The 21,842-nt window shown below is 36.4% G+C and overlaps 1 protein-coding gene across 8 annotated transcripts in view; it reads right to left on the bottom strand.

Moving 5' to 3' along the window:
• Positions 1–747: 747 nt before the first annotated feature.
• The window catches only part of LOC145998916 (uncharacterized), a 281,190-nt gene continuing 260,095 nt past the window's right edge, over positions 748–21,842 (bottom strand). For 6 of the 8 annotated variants that reach the window (XM_083135724.1, XM_083135704.1, XM_083135695.1 and 3 more), the window contains exons 3-7: positions 21,023–21,123; positions 14,632–14,759; positions 9,458–9,730; positions 3,141–3,334; positions 748–1,426 (exon numbers count right to left, since the gene is read on the bottom strand). In XM_083135724.1, the coding sequence (XP_082991850.1) occupies positions 1,228–1,426; positions 3,141–3,334; positions 9,458–9,730; positions 14,632–14,759; positions 21,023–21,123 (895 nt within the window). In that variant the 3' untranslated portion in view covers positions 748–1,227. Of the gene's footprint in view, positions 1,427–3,140; positions 3,335–9,443; positions 9,731–14,631; positions 14,760–21,022; positions 21,124–21,842 lie in introns of those variants that run through there. The other 2 variants (XM_083135741.1, XM_083135749.1) reach the window with 2 other exon arrangements.

The following is a 21,842-nucleotide window of genomic DNA, read 5'->3' as shown; positions in this document are numbered from 1 at the left end:
CTGAAAAACAAAAGTTATCCGAAGTAGATTGCTCCCATAGTGCCCAAGTTATAACAATTTTCGTCAAAAGAGTGTTCGAAGTAAATTAAGACTAAATTCCCTGACATTTCCCTGACTTTTTTTGACACCTCAAATTCCCTGACTTTTCCCGGTTTTCCAGGTCTGTCGCCACCCTGAGTCTAAGGTGTCATGCTTTTGGGCTCTGGCTATGTGCAGGTTCGAGTCTCCTTGGGGAAGTGTAACAACTTTTCTCCTGAGATTTCTGCCTGTGTGTGGGACCAATGGCCACCCACTATTGTGAGGAAATTGGGGAGCTACAAATGAGTAGCGTAACCTGGTCATGGAAACCTACAACAATGCCTGGGGAGGGGGGAGGGTCTTCATGCTGACCACACATCACACCATAACTGGTTGGATGATCTCCCACCTCGGCAGGTGCGAGTGAGGCTGGCATTCGGTAGGCCCTGGCTCTTATGGGCTGTTGTGCCACGTGTTATGTTATGTTCAATCATTTTCATATAATCACACAACAGGGTACAGTGTATATGAGTATTAACAGCATGTTTCAGTGGTTTCACCACATTTTCAGCTGTACGTTGTAGCATTAACCCATGTACTTTCTGAAAACTCTCAATAATATCGTTCTTCAAACCCTCTTGGATATCTAAGAAACTTGCATTCCTACTACATTACAATTTTACATAGATATTCAGCAATGACTACACAATGAAAAACACATAATTTTTACTAAATTTATTTTTAAGGCATTATACACAAAAAATTACAAAGGCAATATATTAAAAGAAGTGTCGTCACACTTGCATCCATGTTTTACAGAAAAATAGTTGCAAAAATACTAAAAGATAAGGGATGAATGTAAAGGTGGCAGCTGGGATAAGAAGGAACACATATTCACGTATATTGCTTGATTGTGACCTCTCATTAGATGCCAATCTACTGTAACCCTTATTAAATGTAAAATGCTCATTTTTTTAGACCTACTTTTTCACTATCTGCTTGTTTATAGCATAGTGTTTTTGAATGTGGCCACAGCCTTTTAGATAAGTCGAGATTAAATACTGTTTGGTCATCCAGTAACCGTTCACCCCTCTCCCCCCTTCCTTCAAACACACACACACGTCAACATTATATTATGGTATTCACCTAGGTAAGCTGGTAAGATCCGAATGCTAGGTTCTAAAGACACTTGTATAATAAGCATACTAATTATGAAGCATTCCAATAAGGTCTGCCCCCTGGAAACCATGCTGGTCGAGAAGAATCGTTCTTCTTTTTCCTTAAGATTTCTTTTTCTTTTCTTCTTTCTTCAGCTTTGTCTAACCATTCTTCGAAAGCCTGTTCAGCCTCGTATGATCTTGCATTTACTTTTAAACTAATTTTGGCTCGTTCCTTCTTCTGTTCCAACCTGCATAAAAAGTAAGATCAACAAATTTTTATCTCTACTTATCTTATTTGACTAAAGTGCAAGAAACAATAATAATCCTAAAGAAAACACTGTTCTCAAGTACACATGCATTATTATCATAAAACTATTAATTTTATTACAATTCAATTGTGCACAAATGGCATAAGCACTGATTGCTTGAATGTTGAAGAACAGCATAACAAGAGAGCACAATTTTTGTGTTCCTATCGCATTCTAAATGTATTAGACATGAACGAAAATTCTGAGTGTGTATTATCAGTATTTTCTCACTTGTGGTACTTACACCGATTCAACAGATAGGATGAAGTAGTGTGAAGAACTTTCAAACCAATCTCACACCTCTATGTCAGATAAAAACAATAAGGCATAAGTTCAAAACTGTTTATCTGTTGTGAAGCAGGTTAGTGCTCACTTACACCTCTTGCCATATGATGGGATATACATATAAATTTGTGTTGAAAAAAAAAGCTTGAAAAACAAGTAAGTTTCCTGAAAACCTTAAATATCTTTCTTTGGAGAACATGAACTCATTGTGGCATTTGAAACTTCTTTCAAAGCATTGGAATATTGTGTAAATTATGTATGTAGCAAAATACCAAAAATCTGCAATCAGAAGAGGTGGTGATGTGACACAGACCAGGAAGTGAAAGCTGTCACATCCACTACCTTACACTGTCTCTCAGAAAGTGGTCTGCAACATGCGTTTGAGAAGATAGTGCATCACTGGAATCGGTGTATAGTGTGTGAAGGGTGCTATTTCGAAAAGGAAACTCACACCAACCCTCATACTGAGTCGGACTCCAAATAGTGATCTCACGAACTTTCGGAACAACACTCGTATTTTCCAAAAATGTTCAACGTATTTTTCAAATCGAATTGAAACCGTACAACTTATATGGGTGTAGAAAGGAACTTTTTTGTTCCAAAACTCTGTTAAAATCTTACTGACTCGCAGAAAAAGCAATCAAATGTAGAAAACACACCTCGAAGAAACTTCAAAAATATTTTTTTAATGTTCAAATCTAAATTTGTTTCTCGTACTCTTAGATATATACGTAAGAAAAGACATACTGACTCAAGGGTAAGGAACCAAATGTTGTCACTTTTCAATATCGTTATTTTGACAACTCTGACATTTCGTATGGGTACTGCAATGGTTTCTGCATACAAATAATTTGCATTCTGAACAACGTACAGTCATTTTATTCTTCTAACTTCCCCCAAATTCATGGCTGGCGTGCTGTGATTTAAGATATGAAACATTCCCGTGTGGTACTGAGTGCCGCCAAAGGGTGACTGGTCACTTCAGAGGCATGTAAGCAACTGAAAGAACAACAGAAAATAGGCGCCGATGCCTCTATGTTTTCGGGGGAATAGTGAAGATAAGTTACCTAGTACTTTCTCGACCATTATTGCCCTGGTAAGGAAAATAATTCAAGATTTTAAGAAAGGTGGCACTCAGTGCAGGTTACGGACGGTTAATGAACTTCAAAACTTTTCAAAGTTTCTATCAGCAATTAGGATGAAGGCATTATTATGTGTTGGGAGCTTATGAAAAGAAAGTTACAAAAAAAATGTATTTAGTGTAATTTGTTTCTGATTATAAATGTTCCTAATTGAACTTTGCAATCCCTGCTCATTTTAATATCATAATATGTATTATTAAATCTATTTTATTTTAAACCTTTCTTACCTATTCTCCTTTAATTTCTTTTTAATTTCATTATCTTTCACTTCTTTCCAGGCTTTAAAACAGATGCTTGCAATTTTTGCTCTCTCTTCTTTAGCTATCTTATTTTCTGCCAGTTCATTTTGTTTCTTAATTTTCATTTCTTTCTTCTGTTCCAGTAGATTTTGATCTACACTTCTTTTCCATGATTGAAATACCTAAAATATTAAGCAAAATTTCTGTTCTAGGATTTTTCTTTTAATTTACAGTTGTTGCAAGAGAGTAAAAATGTTTTTTGATGTAATGTTTACAAGATTACATAGTCTTTATCAGTTTCCTTTATCCCCATATTACACATATAATTATTCTTGTATGTATGTATTGCTCGCATTATGCAATTTTTTCTTTTAATTTATGGTTGTTACAAACAAGTAAACATGTTTCTTGTTGTAACATTTTGGGAGAACACACATTCCATTATCAGTGTGCTCTCATGAAACATTCCATAAAAAAAGTGTTTACTTGTTTGTAACAGTAAATTATTTCTGTTGTAGTTTATGGTTGTACGAGCATATAAACACAGTTTTTGATGTAATGTTTTGGGAACATATGTTATCTTCTTAAAAATTTTATATGCTTGTAAGAACTGTAAACTACAAGAGAAATAATTCAACCATGCAAGCAATATGTACTTACAAGAATAATTATTTTATGTGTTTTCCATATAATGAATTTGAGAATTAATACTAATATTTTTAAGGTGACTACTTGTTTTTTTTTCACAAGTAACTAAGAGTGAATGAATAATAGAAGTACTTCATGAAAAAGTTTGACTCACTTATTCTTAAATTTTATATAGATACTTTACATTTCTAATTGATTATTTTATGTCACCTCACTAATTTTTAATTATGAAAGTTTGAGACAACATATGGTTTACGATTCAATCAAAAGTGCATTACAATAATGTAAAATATATTGCAGAACATTCTATAGGCCTATTCATTTGCATCAATACATTGAATAAGATTCTTTTCTCATGCAATTTTCTATAGTGTTAAACAATAAGCAACAAAATAAGTGAGTTTATTAAATGAAAATAATACATGCACAGTATGTGCAAAATAATGCATGGTGTCCTTTCTAATCATTCTTTCATTCTTTGATTGTTAGTGACAATGACAATGGTTCTACATTAGCATGCAATGGCAATTGGACATTATCCATTGTCGAGTGCTTATTCTAACACTACATTTTGGGAGAATACTTCTTCTCTTGTCTTCATGTGAACAAATTTATATTTACCAGTGGTAGCTGTGATTTTACCACAAACGCATGCACTAACCAACTACTCCACAGAACTCTCATTTGACTAATTAAAATGCATACTGAAAGGCTTTTCTAGCATAAAATGCGCGCATTACAAGGGATGGCAAAGGAAAGGCATAGTTTCATTTTATAAAAAGTAAAGATCCCCATGCACTTTGTGCATTATGGCACGAGGCATATATAGAGGTATAAGGAGGTAGGACCCTACACAGTCTTTGATGTCAGCCATTTTCGAGGTGATGTGATCAGCATCAGGCTCCAGCTGCCTTTATCCTCCAGATGCCCATTTATTTGAGGCTGGGTGAGCCCCGAAGTTCATTTTATAAAGTAAGATGTTTTCAGTTCACTTGTGCTGAGATGAGACTTACAGTTTAAAGTGACGCAAGCAATGTACCTCCACCAGGAATAGGGTTACCAGACGTCCGGTTTTTCCCGGACATGTCCTACATTTTAGCCTTATGTCCAGCGTTCGGGAGGAATTTGAAAAATATCATAAATGTCCTACATTTTGAGCGTCACATAATATTAATTAGGAAAATACGTAACAGAAAAAAATCATGCAAGTTACAAGTCTATGAACTGCACTTCCAAACTCAATAGTGAAATTTATTTTGATTCAGTCATTGCCCAAAAAGAAAGAAAAAGTTTGTCCTATTAAACAAACAGGAAAATGGAAGCAATTAATGAACAAAGTTTTGGGACCACTTTCTGATAACGTCACTGTTCAATGCCTGAGCAGAATTTCTTGCATTAGGGTTTATACTGATGGAACAAGGTGTTGCCCATTCTTATTCAATATTCAATATAATTTGATTGTAAAGCAGGGGTATAGAGAACAAAGTTATTCAGGATGTCTGCCAGTCAAGAAAGTCATGGAAGTCAAGAAAAAGTAAAGAAATCAACAAGTAGGTCAAGAAAGTCAATAAAAAGGCGACAAATTATTCTTGTGGTCAAGAATTCTCCCTATCATAATGACTGATTGGTTGATTTAGTTTATTTTATTTCACTTTTTCTGTCTCTTTGGCTAATCTCGAAGATGAGGATGAATGGTTTTACGATAAGATGAATAAAGGAATAATCACAAACATATAGGGACAACCGATACAAGCCCCACATAAGATTATACTGGCTGTGAGTCCAGATGCCAAAGCCTCGCTTGCTGCCAAACACAGTTCAGGATACATTAATACAAGAAAGCAGATCTAATTCTCTTCTTAAATTCAGCTTCAGTTTTTATCTTAACTGACCCTTTGGTAGGGATTTTCATTAAATAAATATTTATTTTCTTAATTACTAATTTCCAACTTTACCTAAGTAGGAGTCAAATAAATAAAAGTTAAGAAAAACAGAAAAAAAGGTGTAGAAAAGTCCAGAAAAGTCAAGAATTCTGGATGTGTTATTTTGGTAGACACCCTGTTATTGATCTAAAAACTACCCAAGGTGAAACTTCTGGAACCATTTTAAATTACAGTATTTGCTGAATATTTGTTTGCCATTACAGGTCATAACTCAAATGTTGAACAGACTCACGAGAGAGATTATTTTTTCATAAAGTCTGTAAAATGTTCGGTACTGGTCCCTATAATTTCAAAGAGTTCGACTGTCCAATCTAATATAAATATAGTTTGACTAAACATGAAATTTTGATAAAAAATGTCTTCTCTGAGAAGTATCACTTAAATCATGTATTGATTAGTATGATTGCAAGTTTTGAAATTTTGCATTTAAAAATTCATTAAGAATTCATTTTTTTTAAAACTAAAAAGTGTCATTTTACAACTACTTTCTAACGTGTTCTATAGAAATATGTATTATTTATTGAGAATCTTTTGTGTCCTACATTTTGACTTAATGTCCTACATTTTGGGACAGTATGTCCTACATTTCCCTTACAGCATCTGGTAACCCTAACCAGGAACTGGATCTTTCTAATACATTTATTTGTTACAACATGAAGCATTTCATAGCTTAAAGGCTTAAAATTGTTGTTAGCATAACTATTTTTGTGCTGCTTTGGGTAATTATTAAATAATAACCTACTGCCTCTGTAAACAGAAGATAACTAAAACCACATATGCAAAATCCATGTACAAGGGATAGTGTATACTTTCTTTTAATTAATGTAATGTAGTTTGACATAATATGAATATACATTTAGGTTAATCAATGAAGCAAATTTTATCATCCATTTCCATGTGAAATTTAATAGACTGACATTATAGGCCAGTAGGTGTATATTAGTGCAGCTCTCGCCAATCAGTGGTCAGTTGTCCATAGGCCACTGTTGCCAAACGTATGTTTTGTGCAAACATGGTGACTAACTGTGCTGTCGCACAAGTCTTTTGAAAGGGCAAGCAAATAATATCACTGAGCTATTCAAGCCTTTAGAGAGCAAGTTATTCTCCTCTCATCATCTGAAATCCCTGCATTTCAGTTATCTTCCCCTCCCCTCTGCTGTAGATGTGACAACTAAGTGTTCAAATTCCACTCATAAAGGAAACAACAAGCTTTGGCTGGCAGAGAACAAAGCACGTACTGTCTTCAGTGCTCCTCTTAGGCTGTGTCCAAATCGGCAACTGTTGACACCTACAGTACCATTCCAACTGCGGAATTCTCCTACCACTATTATCTGAATCTGCGGCATAGGTGGAGTTATTAACGAGAGGAAAAATCTTAAATTTCACCTCACCTGAGATTTGAAACTGGGACTCTGTATTACTGGCAGGGTGTCTTAAGCAACTGAGATATCAGCACCATCCGCACTAAGGCCTGCTTTCCAGCGACGGAGGTAATCTATAGTGCTATGCTCGGCAACCATATTCCAACTTTCTCTCTGTGGAGACACTGTTCACTGCATAGGCGATCTAAAACTCTGTGTTACTTGGACATTTTACTGATAACACTGTATTAGAAAAATGTAAAATAAGAAAAAACGTGTCACATGTTTGTTTGGAGTCTGCCTTCTGATTCCGTACTGTGCACCTGCCGCCCAGAGCAAGGTGGGTGACATTCAAACTGACACCTTGCGGAACTGTACTGCAATGAAGCATCTAGATTTCAATGGCAGAGGAAAGCGATGGGAAATAATGTAACAGCACATTTGTCAGATTCAGACATGGGTGGAATCACTCACGTGATGGTTGCTAAGATCTTCAAGCAGATGACAGACTTGCACCTTCTGAGGTACAATCAAATTACACTACGAAATTATATAACATGAAAATCCAAAATTGTATGAATGCAATTTAAAGGGCATGGTACTTTTGATACTGCAGATATTTTATTTCACTGTTTAATATTATTATAAATTTTCTGCCATGAGAACAAAAAAATATTCATTTATGTATGGACCTAATTAATAGTGTGGCTGGCATGGGAACTAGATGTAACCTAAAGATAGATCTGTGATGTTAATCATGGGAAAATTCAGAGGAGAAGAAAATCATATGTAGCCTCGTAACACTTGCCGGATGTGTCGGACGTTCAAGGCAAACCGAGGGGATGGGAAATATTCACAATGCAAAGCCCAGACTGGACTTGAAACTAGAACCTTTGATAGTGAGTATAAGACTGGTTTACCAAATGCTTAGCCATCAGTTTTTAATCGTATGTTACATTTAATGATTGTTAATACGAGGGTGGATTGAAAAGTTCGTGGCCTGACCTAGAAAATGAGAAGATATTTGGATAAGTTATGTTTTATTTTTCCACGTAATCCCCCTCGAGGGAGATACATTTACGCCACCTCTCCGGTAACGCTGCTATACCACTTTTAAAAAATGATTCCTCAAGGTCTGCAAAATACCCCAGTACAGTACTTTTCACCTCTTCATCCGAAGAAAATCGCTAACCCCCCTAAACCTTTTTCACGTTTCCGAACAGGTGAAAGTCCGAGGGGGCCAGATCAGGCGAATAGGATGGGTGCGGCAACAGTTCGAACCCACAGGAATTAATTTCTGCCATGGATGCAAGGGACGTGTGAACGCGCGCATTATCCTGGTGAAACAACACCTTTCTTCGCAGCATTCCTGGCCTCTTAATTTTAATTTCCTCGCGTAAACGTCGCAACAGGGTGCAGTAGTATTTAGAATTGATAGTCTTTCCTTTTTCCAAGAAATCGATTAAGATAACGCCCCTAGCATCCCAGAATATTGATGCCATAACCTTGTTTGCCGACAAAACCTGTTTGGCTTTCTTTGGGGTAGGAGATCCTTGTCGTTTCCATTGCTTTGATTGTTGTTTTGATTCCGGTGTATGATGGTGCATCCATGTCTCGTCCATAGTCACAAATCTGCCAATAAACTCCTCCGGATCACTTTCAAACAGTTCAAAACAATCACGGGAAAGGGTGAGTCGAGTACGTTTGTGTTCAACTGAAAGCAACTTGGGTACCCATCTCGCAGACACCTTAGAAAACCCTAAATCGTTCACGATAGTGTTTTTTGCTCGCTCATAGGAAATACCCACAGTGTCAGCTATCTCACGGATTTTGATTCTGCGGTCACTCAAAATCAGGTCACAAATTTTATTGACATTTTCTGTTGTGGTCGACATTGCAGGCCTGCCACTGCGGGGGTCATCTTCAATGCTGTTTCTTCCACGCTTAAATTCAGCCACCCACTTTTTCACCATGGAATACGAGGGCTCGGAGTCTCCAAGCGCCTCTACCATGTCCGTATGAATTTGCTGTGGTGTTAAGCCCTTTTTATGTAGGTACTTAATGACAGCGCGATGCTCTATTTTCTCCATGTCACAAATTTCCGTCACTTCTGCCCACTAAAAGTCCTCACCTGAAACATTAGAGCAATGAAATGAAATGAAATTTTACACAGTGACTACCAAAGGATATAGCTATGCAACTAATGTATGAAACTTAAAATTAAAAGCTTCCTTCCTACTCAGGCCACGAACTTTTCAATCCGCCCTCGTATCTGTGAAGTGGAAAATAGAAAAGAAAAATCACATTCTTTTTTAATTCATTAACATTACTGTACATACCAAAAGAGACAGACCTTTTCTGCCCCACTCTTCTGTTCTTCTTTTGATTTCATCATTTCTTTCTCTCTCTTCTCAAGGGCCTTCCTCTCTTCTGTTTTGGCTTTCAAGAGTCCATCCTTTCCTTTTCTCCATGACCAATAGGCAGCATCAACTTTACTTTTAAACTCTTCTGTTGATTTTGACTTTTCATTGAATCCTTTTTGCTCTTTCTCTTTGTCATGCAACAATTTAAGTTTTTTCCAACGTAAAAAGCTTTCCTCGCATTTTCTTCTCTTTTCTTCTTCTTTCTGAAACAAAGTATATTCATAAAACATACAAGAGGGATGAATCAAAATGAGATTTCAAAGAATACCAACAACATACTGATAACGATAATTGAAATCCTAAGAGTAATTTAAATTAATTTAATTTAATATAAATGCAAAACATTGGTAGTTCAGAATGATTTACTTATTTTTCACATTTTGGTTCTTTTATGTGGCATAATACCGTATTGGCCCAAATATAAGCTGCAAATTTTATACATGAAAAATTAGGATGCGTCTTATATTCGCGACCTTAAAAAAAATTATGACATTTCGTCAAATCAGTTACAGTTAAAAATGTGCTGATTTCTCATTTGAAATAATGATATGCAACAATAGCATTGTTGTTTTCTAACTGGAACAAAAGCATTGTTGTTTCTAACTGGGCATTGTAAAAACTGTCGGCATTCTTGATAACGTACTCTTTCATTTTATTAAGATTGTGTTCGTTTTTCTCAAAGCTTATACAGGCATTCATTTCTACTGAAGTGGATCTATAGGTTTGTTGCCAATATGAACGATCGTGTGGAGAAGAAAGCATCATCAAGCCTGTGAACAAGGCATAGTTACGATGAAAGTTTCACACTTGCAGTTGTTCGTTATGCTAAAGCCACAAGCAAGAGAGAGTCCGTAAGGAAATATGGACTTGACGAATCTAATGTGCGACGTTGGGTTGCTGCTAGTGACAATAGTGATGGCAGTGAATAGGCAAATTTTGTTGCCTAGTAAGTACTGGCTGGTAGTTAACAGAAAGCTAGCTACCTTTGAAGTAGGTATAGTACACAATTGTAACCTTAATTTTTCAATAATGATACTGTATTTTGTATGTACTGTATTTATGATAAAATAAAATATGTACCTACATAATTATATTTCCCTGAATCTGCCAGTTTATTTTCTTCCCTTGGCTTATATTCAGGTATCATCTTTTTTCCTTTTCGCTACTTCAAATTTTAGGGTGTGGCTTATATTCGGGCCAATACGGTAATACACAGTAGAACCTCGAACATACAGGAGAGCTATTAGGCTCCAACTCTTCAAGTGTGATTGTCCAGTCATCAGTCCTTATTCTGCGGCATGCTTCCATCTGAGTATATCTTTGAATGAGACGTAATGTGGATCCATCTAACGGAAGACTAAAAAGCACCTGAAGTATCTCCTTTGATGATTCACCATTTGGAGTAACTTGCAGAGAACATCTTGCTTGCCCCCTTCTTTTTCCTGTAACTGGACGTTTCTTAGTAATCACCTGCCACTGAGAGCAATCTTGCCCAATCCAGAATAATCCTGAAACACACCCGAACTCACTCTCTTCAGCTACTGTTTCTTAGGGAATTCTAACTCCTCTTCTTCTTCATAAGATGAAAATAAGGGCAGAGGCACAAAGTCAGCTTCCGACCCTAATTCATCACTGGATAGTTCATCCTCCTCTTTTGTGAGCTCCAGATCCTACTCGATTTATTTTACAGTTAGACCTAGGTGACATAAACGCAACATCCTCTCCTGTCAATATCCAAGATTAAACTGAGAAATTCGCGAGTAAAGAATTTTAGCCTGAACAAGCCTGAACATGCAGGGATGGTAGAAACAAGTGTTTCCCCCTGCTTCTTTAAATCAAGTGCATGGTATGAATATTTTCACTTACTCAAAAACCTGCTGCACTCCTCAAGTAAAATTAGTAACAGTCTCAACAAAGGGGGGGAAGACCATTAACGACACAGTAGCAGCAGAGTAAATATAGAGGGGAGAAGCCTACATATGCATATTTTCGAGGTTACAGAAATCTTTGTAGATCAAACATGCTGACTGAGTGCAGATTACAACTAAACTATGTTTTACTTATGGCAGTCAAAATGACTACTTGCTGTACATAGTTTCAGGGTGGTACACTTAAAATTCTTCTTATATGAATTATGCCTTTAAGAAGTAAAGGTTCCCCTCGTACATTGCAACATGCCATGGGGAAGTGGGTGGGACCCACATATTCAAAATCGCAGCAACTTGTGAAGGTGCTGTGATGAGCACCATGCTCTTGCTGCCTTTATCCCCCAGATGAACCACAGAGTGCTCCACGTAGGAATATTGATTGTGATATGAACCTCACGGCTCATATCCATGTGCCGTTAATTATTCTGGATTATTTTATATTAGTTGGTTCATATTATTTGATTATTAATATTTCGTATTTGTAATCTTTTATATTTCATAATTTTTGATAAATAGAAAGATTATTACTAAGTTTATAATCCACTAATATTTCCTTTATTGTAACAATAAGTGTAAACGTGGCCTAATGTAATAATCCATATGTTAATTTTCTGACCGAATCTTTAATATTGGATATGTAAATCTGTGTTCTTTCATGGCAGAAAAATGTTTATGATTTAGATTGACATAGATTTCGTTTAGCAACAATGAGAAGATCAAATCTGTTCTTTTAAGTTTAATGTACTCCCTCTGTCCCATAATTATTGTCCGATACACCTTTGTTGTCTCATAATAATTGCCCGATATTCAAACTGTGACATTGGTGTATACAGAAGAAGAACATGAAACAAGGGAATGAGTCATACAACTTTACTACTCAAGGATCAGTACAAATTGTGCTTTCCATCTGCCTTTTCGTCTGTCATTTCTGTACTACCATTTTGGCATACCGGACTATAATTATGGGACAGAGGGAGTATACAATAAGGTTCAAGTTGCAACGGGCAATGATTTGAGTTTAGTCTTTATTAACAGAGATGAATCGTTCCCCATAAACAGTTTTATTTGGTTTTGCTGCAACGTGGAAATTTGTTAAACTTTGATATTGAGATTGTGAATATAGACATTGATGAGTATTTAGTTTTTGGAAATGTCGCGAGTCACACTGTGCAAATTACGTAACGCTTAACAAGTGAGCATCGATTGGAAAGGTATATAAGTAAATGCGGAGCTTAGTTTGCACGCATTCCATCAGAGTCGGCTCTATGATATAAACATCTAATGACACTTGGGAATAAAGATACCTGTATTTCGCCAAACACATTTATACTTCAAACTGTATAATGTCATGGGACAACAGGTTAGGATCGGCCGAAATCCTTTGAGGTTAATGATGCCTGCCTATTGGACATGTATTTGTCACTGTTGACCCATATGTTCTCATTCTTACGGATAAATGATAGAATTTCAGATCTTCCAACTTTATTTTGGCCTTCTTCAAAATTTATTCAACGCTGACTTATTTGGGACAGGAAGCAAGACTAAACATGTAATGCAATGTCTCTCGTTTTTCAATGGAAAATGTCATCATTGGCGTGTATTGATGCAAGCTCTGCCTACTAACGTTTCTCGATCCCGAGTACTCAGTGGAGCCTGTAGATTCTATTCTGCTTAAATCCTGCCCGTATTGACATCAATACTCGTGACACATTTTGGTCGCAATACTGTAGGAAGGGGCACGTACAAAAGTTTTTGTCTGCTACTGAATGGTAGGCCGTAAGCTTCGTCTACGGTTGCAAAAACGACATGGTTCTCTTCCCTGGTACGGCTTCCTCCTAGCGACACACATACACACGTAACTATTCCCTGCACATATACATATTTGGATTTTTCCCATGGAGACATGCAGCAAATTGGAATTCTGGATTCATCGAATCTAATATTAACGAACAGGGGATTCTGTATTTTTTAAAATTAAGGATATTCATGGATTGTAAATTGTAACTTGAGTGTAATGTAAGCTTTCGTATGTATTGGAAATAAACAATCTCCTGGATAAAAATGAATGAAGAACCTGAAATGTTCATTGATCTCCTTAATAAATATGTGTTTCGAGGTGCAGTGCAGTGCAAAAGAAGTTGAATATTTAGACAATTACTTTTTTAAAAAGTAGGGCATCGAGATTATCCATAAAAATGACAACAAAATGGCAGAATTTTGCACTAAATTATAAGATATTTATCGATATATTGGATCGGTAAAATAATCGGTACTTTTACTGATACACCTATATCGGCCGATACCGATAGAGTACCGATTAATCGGTCCCATCCCTAATATATATATATCTATATATACGCAGATGAATTGCCTCTTACATAAAGCTAAGGTCAACCCTCATGCGTGAATAAGCGCGCGTAACGGCCATAGTAAGTCTCGCAGGTAGGTAAGATGAGCAGAGACGCGCTCGCTGAGAAAGAGATTGAGTTGACAGTAGCGTCGAGACATTCGTCGCATCCAGTTAAGCAGCTGCCGTGCGACTGATCAGTGGTTGTGCGTTTTTCTTCGCCTGTGCCTCATTGTCTACACGTTGGTAACGTGATAGCCCATAGTATATTTGACATCCGGCCGGAAGTCACGTCGCCTTGGCAATTGGCACTGCCATTGCGATTGTCGTGTCCGTGACAATTGGAAATTTCCATCTGAAATCACCTGCCCTGGGAATCAAACACAGCTCTCTTGTGTGACACACCCTAGCAACTGGACCACTGGTGCTCTTATGAATTATGCATTTACATTTATAAATAAGAACAAAAAGGCAGAAAATATACAGTGAATACACTCTTCAAACAAGTTTTCTGTCAGCACAATATTTGGCATACATACCAATGCACCTATATTGTCCTATACTGATGATAGATTACTGATCAATAAGTCCCATTACTAACATTTAACATAATATCTATCAATAAGCTCATTTGAAAGCAAAAACCTTACCCTGAACTCCTTGCTACAAAAGACACTGCAATAAAATATAGTGAATTTCAGTATTATAAACTCATCTTCCAAAATCAAATAACTGTTACTGTTATTAATGTGTGGTGGTAGTAGTAAGAGTATGCAGTTCTTACAGTAAGAAGATAAATGTTAATATCTGTTACTCATTGGAAACTTACCTTTTTTATAGTTTCTTTCAAACTATTTAACCTTTTCTGTTCATCTTCCCTTTTTCTCCGTGCATCCTCCAACTTCCTAAAATACCATTCTTCATACACAGCTCTGCAAAGCACATCACGAGGAAAATCTAAAATATAACAAAATATATATGTTGCAAAAAAAAAAAGTATTGCCTGAATTTACACACAATAATTATATAAAGAAGAGAATAAGAAAGAAAAATAATTAATTTTTATTCTATAATATCAAAGGAAAAATAATTTTTTGCTTGCTATTTACATCTAGTTCACTACATGCTATTTGGAAGCAAGGGGAAAAAAAAAAGATGCTTTCCTACCAATAGGCAGAATAGATATTTTATGTACATACGTGATATTTATATATACACATTAGTCCTTTCAGAGCTGCTCCATGTAAGAGCATTGCTGGGTAGTTCTAAGGCAGTCATGCCTCATCTAATGATGAGTGATTATTAGGAAATTAATGTCGATAGGAGCATCAATTGGTAATTTTGTACTTCTAAACACATAATGTTTCAATCAATGTGGATCAATTTATCCTTGTCAAATGATAATTATACTAAGATTGTGATGTGATGAAGCAGGGGATTTACTGGTGTACTCACCAATAATTCTTTTAAAAAGCTTTGAGTTTATAGTGAACAGCTTCTTGTATATATTTCAGTAGTATTGATTAAGAAATCTTATAGTTTTTAGGCTGCATTCCGTCTGCCGGAATTAAGAATGAAATGGTGTAATAAATTTCATGCAGCACTTATTTTCCATGCTTGTATAGTGGAAATAAATTGTGGTAGTTGTGAATTAAATCTATAGTGGCGCAGGAACGTTTTTCGTTTGGGGGGTACAAGATTCAGCCTCCCATATATATATATATACACACACCTATGTATAATGTAAGGGCATATGAAATTTTCTTTTAAAATTATTTTAACATACTTATAAGGTTCCTATTCAGTTCATTTTAGAACTAACTAACTAACTAACTAACTAACTAACTAACTAACTAACTAACTAACTAACTCACTAACTCACTAACTAACTAACTAACTAACTCACTCACACACTCTCTCACACACTCTCTCACACACTCTCTCACACACTCTCACACACACTCTCTCACACTCTCTCTCACACTCTCTCTCACACTCTCTCTCACACTCTCTCTCACACTCTCTCTCACACTCTCTCTCACACTCACACACTCACTCACACACTCACACTCTCTCTCTCTCTCTCTCTCTCTCTCTCTCTCTCTCTCTCTCTCTCTCTCTCTCTCTCTCTCTCTCTCTATATATATATATATATATATATATATATATATATATATATATATATATATATATATATATATATATATATATATAGTTAAGCAATTTGTCAGATGTGTTCAATATACAGTGTCTTTTGGAAACCATGTATTCGATGTGTTCTCAGAATACTAGAGGGTGTTCAACAAGTACTTTTCTATCGAACATTAAAACTATTTGTGACAGATTTTGTGCCACTTCATCCCTTATTGTTTTTCCAGCACTTATTGACAACTATAGTGTTGTCTACAAAGAAAATTCAACACACTCCCACCTCGCTGGCCTCCGTGGTGGAGTGCTTAGCATAGCTCACTACGCCGGGTTTGAATACCGACCGGGCATCCTCATCCTCGCGCTTAGCCAAAAGTGATAGAAATGCAAAGTAAAATAAACCATCAAACATTTACACCTCAATCCCCCTAGACCTTGTGAATCCAATCCAAATTCTACCAATATCTACAGCTGAATGTGAAAGCGAGTGGAATGACTCATTACAGATTAAATTACTAACTGATTAGAGAAATCATTTAGAAGTTTTAAACCTGCTTTTCCATTCAAAGCCCCAGTGCATTGCTTTGATGGAGAATAAATTGCAACAATTAGATCAGGTGTAAGCATCATAGTGCCCTTGACAAGTAACTGGCAAACAATCGAACCTGCTGTGAGTCTTATTTATCTCGTGCATTCATCTGACTAATGTAATTTGCATACAGTTTTACTGGGGTTTTAACTTAAAATGGTGTTGTGTGTGTTGAATTCGATATCAAAATAAGATTTTAAGAAATTAATGTCGAATTCCAAGCATATCTAATATAGGTAAAAATAAGTCCTCCCCCTATGATAAAATCACAAATCACACCCTATTTTAATGCCTAAGACACATCGCTGCTCCATTTCAACTCGAGAATTGTCAGTCTCATCTCGTCTCCTGTGTGATGATTAAAGCCCGGATTTCTATGTAATTACATATTTTTTTCCTTTATATGTACAAGCGCGGAATTAAAATATATTGACGAATTACGTCAGTAGAAATGTCACAGTGAAGTTTTATATTACATATTTTTACATATTTTACTAAATGTTACATATTCCTAAGATATGAAATATTTTTACATAAAACAGTCCTTAAGAGGAAAATCCAATGAACTTTTGGCTTCCTAGTTAAAAAAGTATCTTCTCACTTCCCCTCCCCATTTCCAGGCCTTCGTTGTACGTACATAGCAGTTCGTTGATTCGCCGCATCGTAACAATTACATCAAGATTCGACAGTGTTTCAGTTTCCAGTTTGTAACATGGAGCGGCAAGCAACACAGCGAACGAAGAGAACCAACAATGGAAGGCGGCAAGTACAACGCTGAGAGGCACTTACCTTTCATCCGTACATTGTTGGGATCGTTTTGATTTTTGCAGCCGGCGGCGACAAATCTTGAATGAAGTATTGTTAACTTAACCGTAGAATTTCGTATATATATTTCGTCGCCTTTTCATTTTAACCATTGGAGTTTTAAGAAGAGCTTGCCTCAGTATTTAAACAGTGTTTTAGCTGTAGAAAGCTGGAATAGCTCCGCCTACCTCCTCGTTATCTCAAAAGTTGCGATCTTGGATAGCAGTCGATGATGCATTTACTACGGATGGTAAAGTTATTTTTTGTCGAGTGTGCGATAAAAAAGTTGGGTGCACTATGAAGTCTCAATTAGATCAACATGTTCGCACTTCACTTCATGTGAAAAACAAACAACTACGGAGTGAAAAGAAGCAAGTTTTACTAACCCAGATGCAAGAGGATTCTTCATTCAGTGTGTTTTACAAGGAAATGTGCGAAGCAATTATTGCAGCAAACATCCCTTGGTATAAAATTCAAGTACCGAAGTTCCGGGATTTTCTGGAAAAATATTGTGGCCGTAAACTTCCTGACGAGTCAACCCTTCGAAAGCGATATCTTCCACATTCCTACAAAGAAATTTTAGAATCAATTAGGGCAGAAGTAGGCAGTTCCTATGTGTGGATTTCCATCGACGAAACAACTGATGCTTTGGGACGGTATGTAAGTAATTTCATTGTTGGAACGCTAATTGCTGATTCTCCATCTACACCACATCTCATTGCATGCAAAGTTCTAGAGCGTACTAATCATTCCACCATAGCACGATTTGTGAATGACAGTCTTAAATTGTTGTATCCGGATGGCGTACAAGAAGAGAGAGTTCTTCCCATGTTCACAGACAGTGCGTCATACATGTTAAAAGCTGCTACGGCACTTAAAGTGTTTTATCCTAACTTGATCCACTTTACTTGCTTGGCACATGCTCTCCAACGCATTGCTGAGGAGGTGAGAGGCAATTTCCCGGAAGTCAACCAACTTATTTCTTCCACGAAAAAGGTGTTTCTGAAGGCAGCACAACATGTGCAAGTTTACAAGGAACAATTGCCAGGTGTACCACTTCCTCCGGAACCTATTCTTACTAGATGGGGCACTTGGATCCGGGCAAGTAAGTTTTACAACGAACATTCTGAAGAAGTGAAATCTGTGCTTGACTCATTTTCGGCGGACTCAGCTGTATCGGTACGCACTGCTCAAAATCTCTTCAAGGACACCAAACTTGCTTGCGATATGGCATACATAAACAGCAATTTTGGTTGGATTGATACAAGCATAAAAAAACTTGAAACTGTTGGGCTTCCTCTCCTGGAAGCCATGGATATATATGAGGATGCAAGAAAGAAACTGTCTGCTGTTGGAGGAGATGTGGGAGAGAAAGCTCGAAGAAAATTTGACGCAGTGACTGAAAGAAACCCAGGTTACGTCAGCTTATTTACAGTGAGCCGCATTCTCAATGGTGAAACAGTTAACCCTCCCAATGATATTTCTCCCGACCACATTCACCTCCTGAAGTACGCTCCGGTTACTTCTTGTGACGTGGAGAGAAGTTTCTCTGCGTACAAGAACATATTATCTGATCGGCGACAAACATTTACTTCTGAACATTTGGAAATGTACCTGGTAACATTTTGTAAGTTAAATAATTAAATACAGTGCCTGCCCCAAGATCAAAGGTAACCTGAATTTTTGTAAGTGCTTTTTGAGTGAAAAATTTGGGCAACGAAAATTTACTACTGAACATTTTGAATGGTACCTGGTGACATTGTATATTAAATATTGAATATATTCAAATTGTGGTTAATATTTTTGCTCTATAAGAACATAAAAAATACTTAATGTAAGCATTGTAATATTGTAACTTCAATTTTTGTAAGTCTTTTTGAAATAAACATATCCCTTTGTGAGGACAAAATGTAACAAAAATAGGAAGTAACGTTTGGAATAAATATTTATAGTACATATTTCATTATGAATTTACATATTTTTTCCATATTTCAGACATTTTTATTACATATTTATGTACATATTTTAGGGGTTGATATTACACAAAAATCCGGGCTTTAGTGATGATTAGGTCCTCGTTCTCGTTTGTGCTTATTCTTGTCTTGGTTTACACTCAAAAGTTGTTAAGACTTATTCTAGATTTACTTTATTCTCAGATATGATAATTGGGTCTACCATTTAAAGTGTAATCCAAAGCACTGTGCATATGGGACTCCTTAATTATAAGGCGAGATATCTCGTCCTGACCCACGAAATATTCAGTATCAACATATATATTGTGCGTGTCACCACTCAAAACTTTCACAACATATATATTTCATTAAAGCAAAAACTTTCACATCTTGTTTCAACGCTACGAACTGTTGAAATACGGAGTTTTATACTGAATATATGAAACCGGACAGCACAGGCTCGCATTTGTCACAACTGGATTTACTTTGCAATTGCAATATACAAAATATACGACTTATTTGAAAAATCTATAAGATATACAGTTAGTATGCCTGAATAAGACATAGTAATTTAAATTTATTTTTTAAAGTAATTCTTCAAATATGATACCAAAGTTTCGAACAAGTCATGTCGGACATCAAGTATCGTCTCGCTTTGATTCTGGAGAAATTTATTTCAATCTCGTCTCAAAACTTGAGAGGAAAGAGAGACTTTTCTTGTCTCAGTACCATCTCTATTTTCAACAAATCTTTTTCTATAGGTTTAAGTATAGTTTTCCGAACACCCTCTGACAAAGTTATGAAAATAATTGGTGAGGTACAGGAGTACATTGTACCCCCCAAATTGGTCTGTCGTTTCTCATCTCGTTTTGGAGACGAGACAAGAATAGTGGAAGCATTTCTTTTCAGAAAATTCCATTTGAAAAATTCAAAAGGAGAGAAGGTCAGCCACGTACTCTTTGGATGCAGATTTATATATTATCTTCAATTCGATGCGACCATTTCTTTAGAAAAGTGTACTCCCCCTTACGCAAAGGATCATAGTCTGATTTTCTGAAAGTAAACTTCATCTGAATACATCGTTCCACATACATTCTACACAATTTTCATCTCCTTAAAAAGGTTTCTAAGAACACAGATCAATGAACTAACTAGTAGCACAATATCGTAGAATAAGGTTACAATGCTTTGAATTCCTGTGGTAAGGAAGATAATTCTCATAAACAATATATATTTTTTTTCATTAAGCGTTTAGAAAATAGATTCTGCCTGTCAAATTATCTGAGGGAGTACAAGGGGTACAACTGGATCTATAGATTTAGGGGGTACAGTAAAGGTAAAAGGTAAAGTGTTCCCCTGTGCATAGCACCACGCCATGAAGGCGTATAGGGGGTGTGGGGGTAACGCCCCACACTTTCTTGATCCGGTCGTGAGTGGGGGTGATGTGATCAGCATCACGCCCCTGACCGCCTTTACCCCCCAGGGTTTCCCCCAGGTACCCATGTTATTCGACGCTGGGTGGGCGCCGGGGCCGCTTTCACCGTTAGAAAAGTTCCCGGGTACCCCCTTCAAAAATTTAGGGGGTACAGTACCCCCTTCAAAAATTTAGAGGGTACAGTACCCCTTCAAAAATTTAGGGGGGTACAATGTACCCCTGTACCTTCCCGTTCCTGCGCCACTGAGTCTATACTTATAATTTGTACATGTTAACTTACTAAATACATTACCTTGATGTAATTCTTTAACATCCAAGTCCAATAAAGTTTTCTTAATAGAATCTAAAGAGACCGTTCGCTTCAGCAGTCTTGTAGTAAATGTTGGACCAACACTGAAATTGAAAAGTATGTTTTAGTGAAAGAATTACATGTTAAGAAACACACTGTATTAGAAACAGCCAATCAGGAAACGTTTCGATGCTTCAACTGCACTGAATGTTCAAATGCTGATTGATTAAAAAAATGTTAAACACTACTTTTCTTTCAGTTACATCACTAATTTTGTATCACCAGCTTAATTTTGATGGGGAACGGAGAGAGCAAAGGGTCAATCTAACCAAGACTTTACGATATCATCCATGCATTATCTAGAGTGACTGAAGAAAACCACATTTTAAATCTGCAAACTTCTCCTGAACTCTTACCCTACTATTGTTAGCATAATTCATTGCTTATCTTTCAAGTAAAAATTAAGTATTACTTACACACACACACACACACACACAAGAAGTATGTGGACTCTCAGTGTGTTACCATCACAAGAATGCACTGTACATGAATTGCTCTACAAAGAAAAGAAAAACTCTCCAATGCTGTCGTCGAATTTTTCAATGCTAGGGAATGGTGATCAAATCATCTGCATGCCATGTAGTCCTGCCTCTGTATGCCAAAATGTACATTGCCATCCCAAATGCTTGTATCTGTAGCCTTGTGTAATTTCTATGCAAATACAGTATCATTACTAGATAAACTTACACAAGACATGCAAAATACATAGTTAAAAAAATATAACAGAACTTTAATGTTCGAAAGCAATTCACATAAGTTTAAC

The sequence above is a fragment of the Lepisma saccharinum genome, chromosome 1, assembly GCF_977018435.1.
Source record: "Lepisma saccharinum chromosome 1, izLepSacc3.1, whole genome shotgun sequence".
Taxonomy (NCBI): domain Eukaryota; kingdom Metazoa; phylum Arthropoda; class Insecta; order Zygentoma; family Lepismatidae; genus Lepisma; species Lepisma saccharinum.
The sequence above is the reverse complement of the archived record's forward strand: the minus strand, read 5'-3'. Positions and strand labels throughout refer to the sequence as shown.